Below are 14,631 nucleotides of genomic sequence, written 5' to 3' on the forward strand. Positions count from 1 at the left end.
GACTCACTGGCATATTAAGTACATTCAATGTTGTGTAACCATCACCATTATCCATTCCCAGAACTTTCTCATTCCAAACAGAAATGCCGTACGCATTAAACAATAACTCCTCATTACCCTCATTCTCAGCCCTTGATAACCTCTAATCTACTTTCTGGCTCTATGAATTTGTCTATTCTAGGTATTTCATATAAGTAAAATTATACAATATTTGTCCTTTTGTGTCTGGATTATTTCACTTAGCATAATGTCCTCAAGGTTTATCCATATTGTAACATGTATCAGAATTTCCTTCCTTTTAAAGGCTGAATAATATCCTGTTGTATGTACATACCACATTTTGTTTATATATTCATCTGTTGATGGACGCTTGGGTTGTTTTCTCCTTTTGGGTATTAGAGTAATGTTGCCATGAACTTTGACATACAAGTATCTACTTGAGTCCTTGCTTTCAGTTCTTTCGGGTATATACCTAAGAGTAAAACTATAGGTCCTGTTTTATCTGTTTTATATTTGAATTTCCACATAAAATTTCCCTTTCCAGAAGTTTTATGGCCAAAAACATTTTAAAACAACTGCTATTTAGCATATACCAGAATGAATCAATGAAGTATAGCAATTAGCAATTCAGTAGAAAAAAGTCTTTTCTTTTAAATCAGATTTTTAGAAAGATGACAATTTCTGTGGTTTAAAGTAATCAAAGGGAGTATAAAAGATATAAATATGATCACATAAATTTGAACTAAAAAGCTATTATCTTCAATATTTTAGATTTACCACTGGTAATATACAAAAATATTCCAATATATAAGAATAATGAGTCCAATCAGCTATTTAGAAAGACATGAATATTGTTTCTTCTTGTGAAAATTAGAAACATTTCAAGAGGAAAATCCAGTGGTTAATGATTCACTAGAATTATGCATTCCTAACCAAAGAAAGGAGTAAAAATACCTGATTCTGGTGAGTAATTGGTAAAGTAGCGTTATGAATTGACAAGCCTTTTTAAAAAGCAATGTAGGCTGGGTGCAGTGGCTCACACCTGTAATCTCAGCACTCTGGGAGCCTGAGGTGGGTGGATTGCTTGAGCCCAGGAGTTTAGACCAGCCTGGGCAAAATGGCGAAACCCCATCTCTATAAAAATAAATTTAAAAAATTAGCCAGGCATGGTGGAGCACACCTATAGTCCCAACTGCTTGGGAGGCTGAGGTGGGAAGATCGCTCAAGCCCAGGAGGCAGAGGTTGCAGTGAGCCAAGATCACAACACTGCACTCCAGCCCTGGGTGACAGAGCAAGACCGTGTCTCAAAAATAAATAAATAAAATAAAAGACAATACAGTAGTTTGTGTCAAAATGTATTAAAATGTTCAGACAGTTTCCACCCAACAGTTTAACAAGAAGGTATCATTATTTGTTTTTGATTTTTTGAGACGGAGTCTTCCCCTGTCGCCCAGGCTGGAGTGCAGTGGCACAATCTTGGCTCACTGCAACCTCCGCCTCCTGGGTTCAAGCAATTCTCCTGCCTCAGTCTCCCTGAGTAGCTGTGACTACAGGCCTGTGCCACCATGCCTGGCTAATTTTTGTATTTTTAGCAGAGACAAGGTCTCGCCATGTTGGCCAGGCTGGTCTCAAACTCTTGACCTCAGGTGATCTGCCCACCTCAGCCTCCCAAAGTGCTGGAATTACAGGCGCGAGCCACCACGCCTGGCCGAGAGGATCATTATTTTCAATGCAGATAATATATTAACAGTTTAAAAATAACTTAATGAGGCCAGGTGCGGTGGCTCATGCCTATAATTCCAGCACTTTGGGAGGCCAAGGCGGGCAGATCACCTGAGGTCAGAAGTTCAAGACCAGCCTGGCCCACATGGTGAAACGCCGTCTCTACTAAAAATGCAAAAAAAAACCTAACCAGGTTTGGTGGTGCATGCTTGTAATCCCAGCTACTCGGGAGACTGAGGCAAGAGAGTCGTTTGAACCTGGAAGGCAGAGGTTGCAGTGAGCTGAGATCATGCCACTGCACTCCAGCCTGGGTGACAGAGCGATACTCTGTCTCAAAAAAATAAATAACTTAATGACAAAAAGGAGGAAGGTTGCATGTCAATTAGTGGACTATTTACACACTGGCTAACATAGATTAACTGCACCTTTTTGAATGTCTGCAATTTCAGTTTTATTAATAAGCTATAATAACACTGAGTTTACCGTTTTATCAGTTGATCAGCTTCTGTATAGGCGACTATATAAATACTGCCAAAAGTATAGCAGCAAGAATTTATCTGTATGTGTCCAGGGAAAATAATTGTAGTATATAAAAAAGCTTTACAAGAAATTTGAATATTGTTATACCATATTATTAAAGTTTTAAAAATTATTAAAACTTTAACATTAATTTTTCATTTGTGCCACTGAACTTTGTCAGTAACTACTGGCTTTCCTAAACAATACCAGGTAATCCAGCTAGTAATAAATATTTCTAATAGAAGTAATTAACACAAAATAAAACCAAAAGTATTTTTACTAAGGCAGTTAAGGTATACAGATTTTAACCTGGGAAATTTTGGAATGAAGAAAAAAATGATCAATGAAAGAATCCCAATGTAAATAATTTTAGTAAAATTAATGGGGAAAAATTGGAAACATCATGTTACATAGAAAATTAAGGATTTGGATGGGCATGAAGGAAGTACTTTCTCAAAGAAAACTAATCAGCATTGTTGTAATTTTTAGTAGAATGTTCCACAATCACAAACTGAAATAAAAAATATCCCCATCCATGACAAGGCAGGGAGAAGTTAAAAATAATGTCAACATGTTGGTGGGTTTAAAGCAACAAGCATGGGTATGTGTCAAAACAGTCTGCATCCATCACCAAACTATGTAACCTTGCATATGTACCAAGGCTACTGCCTCAAGACTGCCTGGGAGCTTGACTCTGTAGGAGTTCATATTGACGCTGTGATGTATGGGAATGGCAGTTTGGACCTATTCGTTGCAGGTAGCACATGGGTTACTTCATGCTGAACATGCTTGGTTGACTTCAAATATTATTGCCATTTTGACTTTTGCTTTAATTTTCATCTACTATTTCTAATACTAGAACTGCACCTTTCAAGAATTTACATTGAATTCATATTATTTTATCTTTATATATAGAAAAATTATCAAATTTAAGAAATACAGATATCTGAAGCAGCAAATGACTTTAGTATATATATTTTCATTTTCAGTAAACATATTTATGGAGTACTACAGAAAGTTTCCCCCAGGTGTATACTTTGATTTACAAGTGCTAAATGACCTTCTAAATTCTTTACTCAAACATTGTTTGTTGAAAGAAGTATTTCAGATAGTGAACCTCAGCATAATGGTTAAAATGCTGGTAAGTAGCCTGAAAATATATGTTATTTTAATATTTTATGTTAATTTCTCTGTCATATTCATTGTTTGAACTTAGCAGTTGAATTTCTGTATTTGTTGAATACTTCCTAGAAACCACTTGTGTTTTTCAACATAAATGAATTTGAGAAATTTAAGGTGTACTAAAAGAAGATCTGAAAATGAGTGTAATTTTTTTGTTTTATCCAGCCTTCTCTGAAAATATTACTAAACATATTTGAGTATGTGGCAACTATGAAATTAAGGAATGCTGTACCTGCTTTAATTGATATCTTTTGCAAGGTATGGTTTTATTTTCTCTTTTATTCTCTCATGGCGAGTAACCAAGAAAATAATTGTTTCCACGGGGGGTACCCTTGAGCTGCCTTTTATTCACATTCTGGATGCCAAAGAATTCTATTTCCAGAAGTATTCTTTTTCTCTTGAAATAGGGTTTATAAAGAGAGAATCCAGTGGCTGATAAGCCTTCCTCTTAAATAGTTTCAGACACTCAGATTATTGCTTTTTGATGTATGAATTGTCTTCGTCTCTACTCCGTAAGGATGATTAAATAAAATTTTCTTTCTCTAAAAGACTTGAGATCATTTACAACAGAAATAAACAAACCAAAAAAGACTTACAAAAATATAAAATTCAACTTTTGTTAAATACTTCCTAGTATTTGATACTACTCAATCGTCTACTTCAGAATAGGCCTGATAGGAAAACTGCCAGTTTTCTTTCAGAAGCAACATTGGAAGAACTCAAGCAGAAGAACAGATATGTGAGTGAATACCTCAGATTTCACATTACAAAACTTGACAATTGCTTGCCTAGAGATGTTTGGAATCAAAAGTTACTGATTGCCAGGCGTGGTGGCTCACGCCTGTAATCCTAACACTTTGGGAGGCTGAGGCAGGCAGATCACAGGGTCAGGAGTTCAAGACCAGCCTGACCAACATGGTGAAACCCCATCTCTACTAAAAACACACAAAAAATTAGCCGGGCATGGTGGCGCACTCCTGTAATCCCAGCTACTCAGGAGGCTGAATCAGGAGAATTGCTTGAACCTGGGAGGCGGAGGTTGCAGCGAGCCAAGATTGTGCCATAACCTAGGCAACAGGGCAAAACTCCATCTCAAAAAATAAAAAGTTACTGATAACCCGTAGAGGTTGTAGAAAATCTCAGTAAGGATTCCATAAATTGTCTGATACTGAATAACTTGGCTTTCTGCAAAATGTACCCCGCAGTGACTGTCTAAATAAAATTACCCTTAGTGGAGAATATCTAACAAAGACAATGATTTTCATTTTTGCATGGCTAATATGGAGCCATCATTTCTGGAAGTTGTTTAAAACCAGTGCCAATTTCCCTGTTAAGACTATTTCAGGGTTCAGTAATAACACCATAATATCATCATGGAGAAAGATGCTTTTCCTCCTCTTTATTCTAGCAGTGTACCATACTCCATGTATTTAACAAAAATGTCACTGAGAAAAGATAATTAACATTTTTGTCCTGCCTTAGATTGTTACCTAGTCTGTTACAATTTATATTTACCCTGGTCTTTGAGCAGTGTTAAAGGGCAGAGTTTTTAAGGTATGTCAGTTACCAGATAACTGATTTGTTCTCTTGCAGGTTTGTTTATAGTTGGCCTTGTTCATTTAGTCAAAAGTTGTTGCAAGGTCAGTGAATACAGTTAGACCACCAGTGACCCTTTCAAATGTTGTAGAGCGTAACAGTAAAAAAATCATGATGTCCAGTCCTTTACTTCATGATGTTTGGAAAACTATTTGTTAAGGTAGTGGATTGGTAGGTTTAGGAGAGGAGCTGTTTTCCTCTTTTAAAATAAAATTGAGCATGCTTTGAATCTAGAGGAGCTAATAGAGCTTAAGGATTAGAGCCTAATCTTTGGAACAGGCTTTAAATAGTCATTTTTACAGGATTTTTTTTTACCAAAACTATTTTTAGTTAAAGTTGTTGAATAACGTGTCTTAGGGTAGCATTTCTAGGACCCATTCAAAAGGGGCCGAGTACCACTAAATTTGAGACAATTTTCCTTGGAGTTCAAAGGTGGGGAAAATCTCTCAGCAGCTTGTTACTATTGTCCTTCACTAAAAGAAATTCTATCTCAAAATATATAATTGTGAGTTCTAACAGCCAAATTACAGCATCTCACATTATACCTTGAAACAGGTAGCTTCTCCACTTACCCCTGGTATTGTTTTGTTATCCTACCCCAAATTCTTATTTCCTAGTACTCCCTTCAGATCTATACTGGAGACAAAGCATACATTCTCCCAAACATTCAAAATATATTTTGATATTTAAGTAATTTCTTAAAAGGGGAATTTTTCTGAAAACCAGAATAGAACCAAATAAAATTCTCAGCAAAAATATTGCTCAGAGAATTTCAAACACCACTCAGTTGAGTCATTCTTAACTCTCTAAATCCTTGTCCAGGGTAGCTAGTCATAATACCTTTGAGGTATTATGGAGGTATTGGAGGACCTAGTCATTATACCTTTGAACCAAGGTCAAGAGGATCATTTGAGCTGGGGCAACTAATAAGACTGCCAGCTCACAACCTTGTATCTTCCCACGTTTCCAGGATAATGTCATGTAGAAGAGCTGTCAGAAAAGGCCTGCCTCTCATTCATCTATTCTCACACTAGAAGTGTCCAGATATTCCCTTGTTGGTTCTCTTCATTAGCGTTGAGGCTCATGAAGAAGACAGGAAATGAGTCATATGTGAATGACGGATAAAGCCTTTGAATTTTTTTAATTACGTGCTATGTTACATGTGGGCAGTTGGTTCACCTGAGTGATTAATTTATCAAGGAATCACTGATTCTTCTCTGGCCATGGCCCTATGTGAGGCACAGGAACAATACTTCTCAGGAAGTTTATAATCAGGGATGAGGTATGAATACCAGTCCTAGACTAGAAGATAGACTGAGTACTAAATAAGAGGTATATATGATAAAGTGGTTGAGATAACTTAGAGAGCAGGAAGAAAATCCAAAAACTTAATATTTTCATTTTTGCTTTAAATTCTTAGGATATCTTTTTGTGGTTCTGTGCCTCAATTTTTTTAAATGAGTTTTATTCCACTCGTCTCCATGTTTCACTTCTTCCATCAGTGTCTTAGTTGTTTCACACACATTGGCTCCTCAATTCTGTCACATTTTTGTAAGAATAACCACTCTTTCTTTTCTCTTCTACAGCTTGTTGAAGCCGGGATGGTGCTTGACCCAGAGCACTTTAACTATATTGTTAAGCTTTTATACCAAGTACAAGCTTCCAAACAAGAAATAACTGCAGTTCTGGAAATGAAATCAAGGTGAGAAAAATCATTATTATTTAAGCCAAAATATATGTGTCTTGGTGGGGACTTATAAAAGCTGAAGGCAAAGCTCTAATAACTGTTTGTATGCCCAAACATTTAGATAGTGGCCTGTCATAAACCCTTCTCCTGTCTCTTGGCTGTGCCCTACTTTAGTCAAGCTGCCTGTGGCCAGCCTCACCTTATTTTTCTTAGTACTTCATTTCCTCTCAATGTCCTGCTCATCAAGTGTAAAAAGAGTGTCTTTTATCTTCTGTTTCACCACTTAATTACACCTAATGTACTCTCTTATATGTGTACAAATTACCTTAATTCTTTTTTCTATTTGACTCAATAAAATACTTTAGTGCCCCTCCCTTATTTACTTTCTCTATTCAGCTTGTGGGCCTCCAAAGACCTTTAAAAAAAAAAAAAAAAAGCCAGGCGCTGTGGCTCACGCCTGTAATCCCAGCACTTTGCAAGGCCGAGGCAGGCGGATCACAAGGTCAGGAGTTCAAGACCATCCTGACCAACATGGTGAAACCCCATCTCTACTAAAAATACAAAAATTAGCTGAGCATGGTAGCGCGTGCCTGTAATCCCAGTTACTCAGGAGACTGAGGCAGGAGAATCACTTGAATCTGGGAGGCGGAGGTTGCAGTGAGCCGAGATCGCACCACTACCTGGGCGACAGAGCGAGACTCCATCTCAAAAATAAATGAATAAATAAATAAAAACTGAAAAAAAAAACTCTCACAATTATACAAGTAGTACCATAATATACTTACACCAAGAAAAAGGAAAGCCATGACTTAAAAAAAAAAAAAAAATCAAAGTATAACATACATAGAAAAAAAGATATAAATTATGTGTTTAAATGAATCATAACTTTTTAAATGTAATTAGATTTGATAAAGAGCAAATCAACTACTGAAATCCTTCAGAATGCCCAGAAATCTCCAATATGAAGCTTCCATCGCTATTTTTATCTCATTTCTCATTATCCTCTAATGCAGAGGTTCCCAAACTTTCTTGGTTCTGTGTCCCTAGGCCAAAAGAAAGATGTTAACTGTCCCATTTATTAACTAGTTAGGTCCAAACAAGTTAATAGTAGTAATTTGTTCAGTGTCTGGCAGATGTCAGCCTTAACATAGGCTTATTTAACAAGCTTAAACTAACCTATGGTGTCCTGGGGAGTTTGCCATTGTGCCCTAGATGCCTCGGTGCAGTTAAAAGAATTGCAGCTCTAAATAGTACTTCTTCCCTTCAATCACTAACATTGAAATTAATTTGAGTTTTCCAGGTTCTATGATTTTTTAATTTAATTACTGATAATTAACAATATTCATGTTTTCCATGAAAATTGTAACACTGTTTAGGCTAAATAGATTTTGGGGACTACCTAGGAAACAAATTTTTGTAAGGAAAGTATAATTCATCCAGCATATAGTTCTGGAGTCTAATTTGTTTTTAAGTAGGGTGCATTGATGTTGTCTTCCAATCATTGAGTTCATTCTTCCCCAGAGCGATATGTGAAAAACTTTCCCCATTTTGGGCAGTGGCAGCTATGGCAGAGAGCTCACATGACTAACAGATGTTAATCTCGCACCAGATTCAGTAGCAGTTAGCACAGGGAAAGTGTATGCATCAAGGCTCAAGAGAATAGCAGTATCTGGTGCCCTGAATAGCTACTGAACTTCACCCTTCATGCAATGATTGACAGCAGACCCTGTTAGTATATAGGAAGACCCCAGAACAATCCAGCTTTTCACTTTTTTTATTGATGTGTAATAGTTGTATATGTTTACAGAGTACATGAGTTTTAACGATACATGTATACGATGTATAATGATCAAATCAGGGTAACTGGGATATTCATCACCTCAAACATTTATCATTTCTTTGTATTAGGGACATTCCAGAGCTTCTCTTCTGGTTATTTGAAATATGCTATACATTTCTGTTAACTGTAGTTGCCCTATTGTGCTTTCAAACACAAGCAACACAATCATGAATATTCTTAGTCTATTTTACAGTATATAACTTTGAAAACTGTATCTTTATACCCTCTGCCCCTTTCTGTGCTCCCACTTCAAACCATTACAGTTATGTGCCCCATAATGATGTTTTGGTTAATGATGGACCACATATACCATGGTGATCCCATAAAATTATAATGGAGCTGAAAAATTCCTATCTCCTAGTGACATCTTAGCTGTTATAATGTCAGAGCACAATGCACTACTCATATGTTTGTGGTGATACTAGTGTAAACAAACTTACTGCGCTGCCAGTCATATAAAAGTATAGCACATACAACTATGTACAGTACATAACATTTGATAATGATAATAAATTAGTGTTACTGGTCTATGTATTTACTGTACTTTATTATTATTTTAGAGTGTACTCCTACTTATATTTTTAAAGTTAAGTGTAAAACAGATTCAGGCAGGTCCTCCAGAAGGTATTCCAGAAGTAGGCATTATTGTCATAGGAGATGACAGCTCCATACATGTGATTGACCCATAGACCTTCCAGGGAGACAAGATGTGGAGGTGGAAGACAGTGATATTGATCATCCTTGTTCTCTGTAGGCCTAGGCTAATGCATGTATTTGTGTCTTAGTTTTTAACAAAACAGTTTACAAAGTAAAAAGATAAAAATTTTCAAAACTAGAAAAAAGTTTATAGAATAAGGATATAGAGAACATGCTTTTGTACAGATATACAGTGTGTTTCTGTTTTAAGCTGGGTGTTGTTACAAAAGAGTCAAAAAGTTTGTAAAGTTACAGTAAGTTAAAATTAATATTGAAGAAAGAGAAACTTTTTTCTAAATTAAGTGTAGCCTAAGTATATAGTATTTGTAAAGTCTACAGTTTGTGTTACAGTTGCCTACAGTATTCAGTACAATAACATGCTTTGCAGGTTGGTAGCCTAGGAACAATAGGCTATATCATATAGCCTAGGTGAATAGTAGGCTGTACCATCTAGGTTTGTGTAAGTACACCCTTATGATGATTACACAAAGATAAAATCACATAAAGACACATTTCTGAGAACATATCCCCAGCCGGGTACAGTGGCTCATGCCTGTAATCCCAGCACTTTGGGAGGCTGAGGCAGGTGGATCACCTGAGGTTGGGAGTTTGAGACTAGCCTGGCCAACATGTGAAACCTCATCTCTACAAAAAATAGAAAAATCAGCCAGGTGTAGTGGTGCACGCCTGTAATCCCAGCTACTCAGGAGGCTGAGGTGGGAGAATTGCTTGAATCTGGAAAGCAGAGGTGGCAGTGAGCCAAGATCGTGCCACTGCACTCCATCCTGGACAACAGAGCAAGACTCTGTCTCAAAAAAAAAAAGACATATAGCCATCAAACGACGCATGACTGTATATAGTATTCTTTAAGAGGTACTAACGTTGGTGACCTATTTGATGATGGAGAGAGTTTTGAGAGAGTAGGATAATAACTGGATAGTTAAGGAGTTTAGATCATAACTGAGCATGTGAACCCAGCTCCAAGGCAAAAGAAAAAAAAGTAGTATGTTATTTTATACTTGAATTTTCTTGACTCTTTGAAATAATCACCCTATTCTGCACTAGGCAATTATTTTTTTTTCTTTGAGACAGTATCTCCCTCTGTCTCCCAAGCTGGAGTGCAGTGGTGCAATCATGGCTCATGGCTCACTGCAGCCTCAACCTCTTGGGCTCAAGAAATTCTCCTACCTTAGCCTCCCAACTCTCTGGGACTACAGGCACGTGCCATTGTGCCCTAGCTATATTTTTTTGTATTTTTTTCAGAGGTAGGATTTCAACATGTTGCCCAGTCTGGTCTCGAACTCCTGGGCTCAAGTGATCTGCCTGCTTCAGCATCTCAAAATAGTCAAATGAATTTTAATGCACATTTATATTTTGATTTTGATTATATTTTTAATTAGCTAGTTTACAGTTCATTTGAAAGACTTTCACAGAAGATAAGGCTGCTAGAAAGAATTTTAACATTTATATTCAGGACATTAGTGACAATTTATATGTTCCTATAACTTAGGAAATTTCTTAACATTCAGTGATTATTTTAAAACTTTCACATTTAAAGTGGGTATTGAAATGTTGGATCTTAAGTCTGCAACTTTATTAGTTACTTTTTGTTTATCTCCTGTTTACTTTTTTCTATATTCCTGTGGGGATTACTTGAACGTTTTTTAGAATTCCATTCTGATTAACTGTAGTTTTTGAGTATCTCTCTTTGTATATATATATTTTTTAGTTGTTGCTCTAGTGCACTTACTTTTTGACTCAGCAATCCCAATTCTACAAATGTACCCTGAAAACACACCTCTATCAATACAAACATATGCACACCCAAGGTTATTCATTGCAGCATTGTTTATACTTGCAAAATATTGGGAACAATCTAAATACCAATACAGTAGATGAATAATATAGTATATTCACACAATGAAGTACTTTGCAGCCATTAAAAAATGAAGAATTTCTCTATGAATTTATTTAGAGTGATATCCATATACTGTTTGTGTAAATGTTATAAATACACTAATTAAAGGATTGCAGTTGGCAGAATATATATAAAAGTATAACTATATGCCCCTGACAAGAAATTAACTTTCATTGTAAGGATATAGGTAGTTGAAACAATATGCCATGCAAACATTAGTTTTAAAAGGAGCATGAGTGATTATATGAATAACGAATTAAATAGACTTTAGAGCAAGGAAAACTACAGGTACAAAGAGGGACACTACATAATAAGATGATCAATATGCCAAGAAGACATAGCAGTTATAAAGTATATGCACCAAAAAACAGCTTCAGAATACATGAAACAAAATTATTGAATTGAAAGGAGAAATGGACAATTCTATAATTATAGTTGGGGACTTCAATATCCCTCTCTCAATAATTGATAGAAATACTGGGAAATCAGCAAAGATATAGAACTAAACACCTCCATCAATCAACAGGGTTTAATAGACATTTATAGAACACTGTACCCCAAAACAGCAGAATACATATTCTTTTCAAGCATCTATGGAATATTCACCAAGGTAGACCATATCCTGGATCATAAACCTCAAAAAATTTAAAACAATTAAAACTATACAGAGTACATTATTTGACTGTAATGGAATCAAACTGGAAATCAACAATGGAGGTATAATAGGAAAATCTCCAAACACTTGGAAATTAAACAACACATTTCTCTATAATCCACGTGTGAAGAGAAAGTTTCAAAACGAAGTGAACTGTTAGAACTGAATAAAAATGAAAATATGTCACAACTTGGGGATGCAGTTAAAGCAATCCTGAGAGGAAAATCCATTACACAATATTCTAAGCTCCCACCTCACAAAACAAGGAAAAATAAGAGCAAAATAAACTCAAAGTAAGCATAAGAAAGGCAATAAAGCTAAGAATATGAATCAATGAAGCTGAAAACAAAAAGTAAATCAATGAAACAAAAAGCTGTTTGTTTGAAAAGATCAATAAAATTAACAAGCCTCTAGCAAGACTAAAAAAAAAAAAGCAGACATGAAGACATGAATTATCGATACCAGGAATGAGACCAGGGTTATCAGTACAGTTACTGCAGCCATTAAAGTGATCATAAGGGATTGCCTTGAACAACTTGACATAAACTCAGCAACATAGATGAAATGGAGCAAGTCCTTAAAAACCACAAAAAAAACAAAGTTGATGCAATATGAACTAGATCATCTAAATAGTGTTACAACTATGGAAGAAATTTAATCCATCATTTAAAAGCTTCCAAAAAAGACATTTCAAGGGCCAGATAGTTTCATTGGACGATTCTACCAGTCATTCAAAGAAGAATCAGCATGGATTTACACGATCTCTTGCAGAAAACATGAGGGAACATTTACCAGCATATTTTGATACCAGTGTTACCCAGACTCCAAAACCAGACACACAGAATACCAAAAAAAAAAAAAGAAAAGAAAAGAAAAGAAAAGCAAATTACGGCCGGGCATGGTGGCTCACACCTGTAATCCCAGCACTTTGAGAGGCCGAGGTGGATGGATCACCTGAGGTCAGGAGTTTAAGACCAACCTGACTAACATGGTGAAACCCCGTCTCTACTAAAAATACAAAATTAGCTGAGCATGGTGGCACATGCCTGTAATCCCAGCTACTTGATAGGCTAAGGCAGGAGAATCACTTGAACCCAGGAGGCGGAGGTTACAGTGAGCCGAGATTGAACCATTGCACTCCAGCCTGGACAACAAGAGTGAAAGTCTGTCTCAAAAAAAAAAAAAAGAAAAAAGAAAAGAAAATTACAAATTAGTATTATCTCTCCTGAGCTTTGATGCAGAAATTCTCAATAAAATACTACCATATTGAATCCAGGAATTTGTAAAAAGAATTATACACCATTATCAAACAGGGTTTATTTCAAGAATGCAAAGATGGTTCAATATTTGAAAATCAATGTAATTCATCATATCTACAACATAAGAAGAAAAACCACATGATTATTCAATTAATACAGAAAAGCATTTGACAAAATTCAATATCCATGCATTATTTTTAAAAGTCAGCAAATTATGAATAAAGGAAGAAATTCTTTAACTTCACAAACAGTATCTGTAAGAAACCTACAGCAAATATTATATTTAGATGAAAGACTGGATGCTTCTTCCTAAGATTGGGAACATGGCAAGGATGTTCACTGATACCACTCTTATTCAACATACTATGATAAATCTTAGCCAGTGTAAGGCAAGAAATGGAAATAGCTAGCATACAGATTGGAAGTGAAGAAATAAAACTGTCCGTATTTGCAGATGACATTTTCTGCATATATGCCAAGGAATGTACCAAAATTTAAAAAAAAAAAACACTCTCCTAGAACTAAGGAGTGCAGCAAGGTTGCAGCATAAAAATCAACCATATTTCTATATACTGAAAACGAACTGGGGAAACCAGCATTTAAAACAATATAATTTACAATGGCTAAAAACAAAAATTAGTAAAAATCTGACTGAACACATGCTAAACTTGTATGTTGGAAGTTACAAAATGCTGATAAAAGAAATTGAAAGATTAAATAAATAGAGATACTACATTCATGGATTGGGAGACTTAATAAAGGTGTCAATTCTTCAAAATTTCATCCATTGGTTTAACTCAATTCCTATCAGAATCCCTCTGGCAAGATTTTTTTGTAGGTATAAAAATGTATATTCTAAAATTTATGTGCAAAGGTAAAAGGACTAGAATAGCTAAGACAACTTTTTAAAAAGAATAGGCTAAGTGCAGTGGCTCACACCTGTAATCACAATACTTTGGGAGGGCGAGGCAGGCAGATTACTTAAGCCCAGGAGTTCGAGGCCAGCCTGGGCAACGTGGTGAAACCCCATCTTTACAAAAAATTAGCTGGGCATGATGTCACGCACCTGTAGTCCCAGCTAACTGGGACTTGTAGCTGTGGGAGGATCACTTGAGCCCCAGAGGTAGAGGCTGCAATGAGCCGTGATTGCACCACTGCACTCCAGCCTGGGTGACAGATAGAGACCCTGTCTCAAAAAAGAAAAAAAGAATAGGGTAAAGTAAAAGGATTCACTCTACTTAATGTTAAGACTTACTAACAGTAATCAAGTAATTAAGAAAGTATGTTATTGGATGGAGGGAGAGAGACATAGGTCAAAGGAACAGAGGGAATCCAGAAATAAACCACTACTAATATGTTCAATTGATTTTATAAGGTACAAAAGCAATTTTATGGAAGAAAGCTAGTTTTTAAACAAATGATGCTGGAGCAATTGAACAGCCATAGTAAAAAACAAAAACTTTGACCCAAACCCGACACCTTATACAAAAATTAATTCAAAATGAATCATGAATTTAAACAAAAAACTTTTAGGAAAAAATAGGGGAAAATTTTGAA

General features: G+C 35.9%; 1 protein-coding gene across 2 annotated transcripts in view; it reads left to right on the top strand.

Moving 5' to 3' along the window:
• TOPAZ1 (testis and ovary specific TOPAZ 1) overlaps window positions 1-14,631 on the top strand; it is a 90,815-nt gene that overhangs the window by 42,577 nt on the left and 33,607 nt on the right. For both annotated transcript variants that reach the window (XM_526186.5, XM_054680614.2), the window contains 3 exons: window positions 3,231-3,382; window positions 3,589-3,681; window positions 6,606-6,721. In XM_526186.5, coding sequence (XP_526186.2) covers window positions 3,231-3,382; window positions 3,589-3,681; window positions 6,606-6,721 — 361 coding nt within the window. The remainder of the gene's footprint in view (window positions 1-3,230; window positions 3,383-3,588; window positions 3,682-6,605; window positions 6,722-14,631) is intronic.

This window comes from Pan troglodytes, chromosome 2, assembly GCF_028858775.2.
Source record: "Pan troglodytes isolate AG18354 chromosome 2, NHGRI_mPanTro3-v2.0_pri, whole genome shotgun sequence".
NCBI classification, from domain to species: Eukaryota; Metazoa; Chordata; class Mammalia; order Primates; family Hominidae; genus Pan; species Pan troglodytes.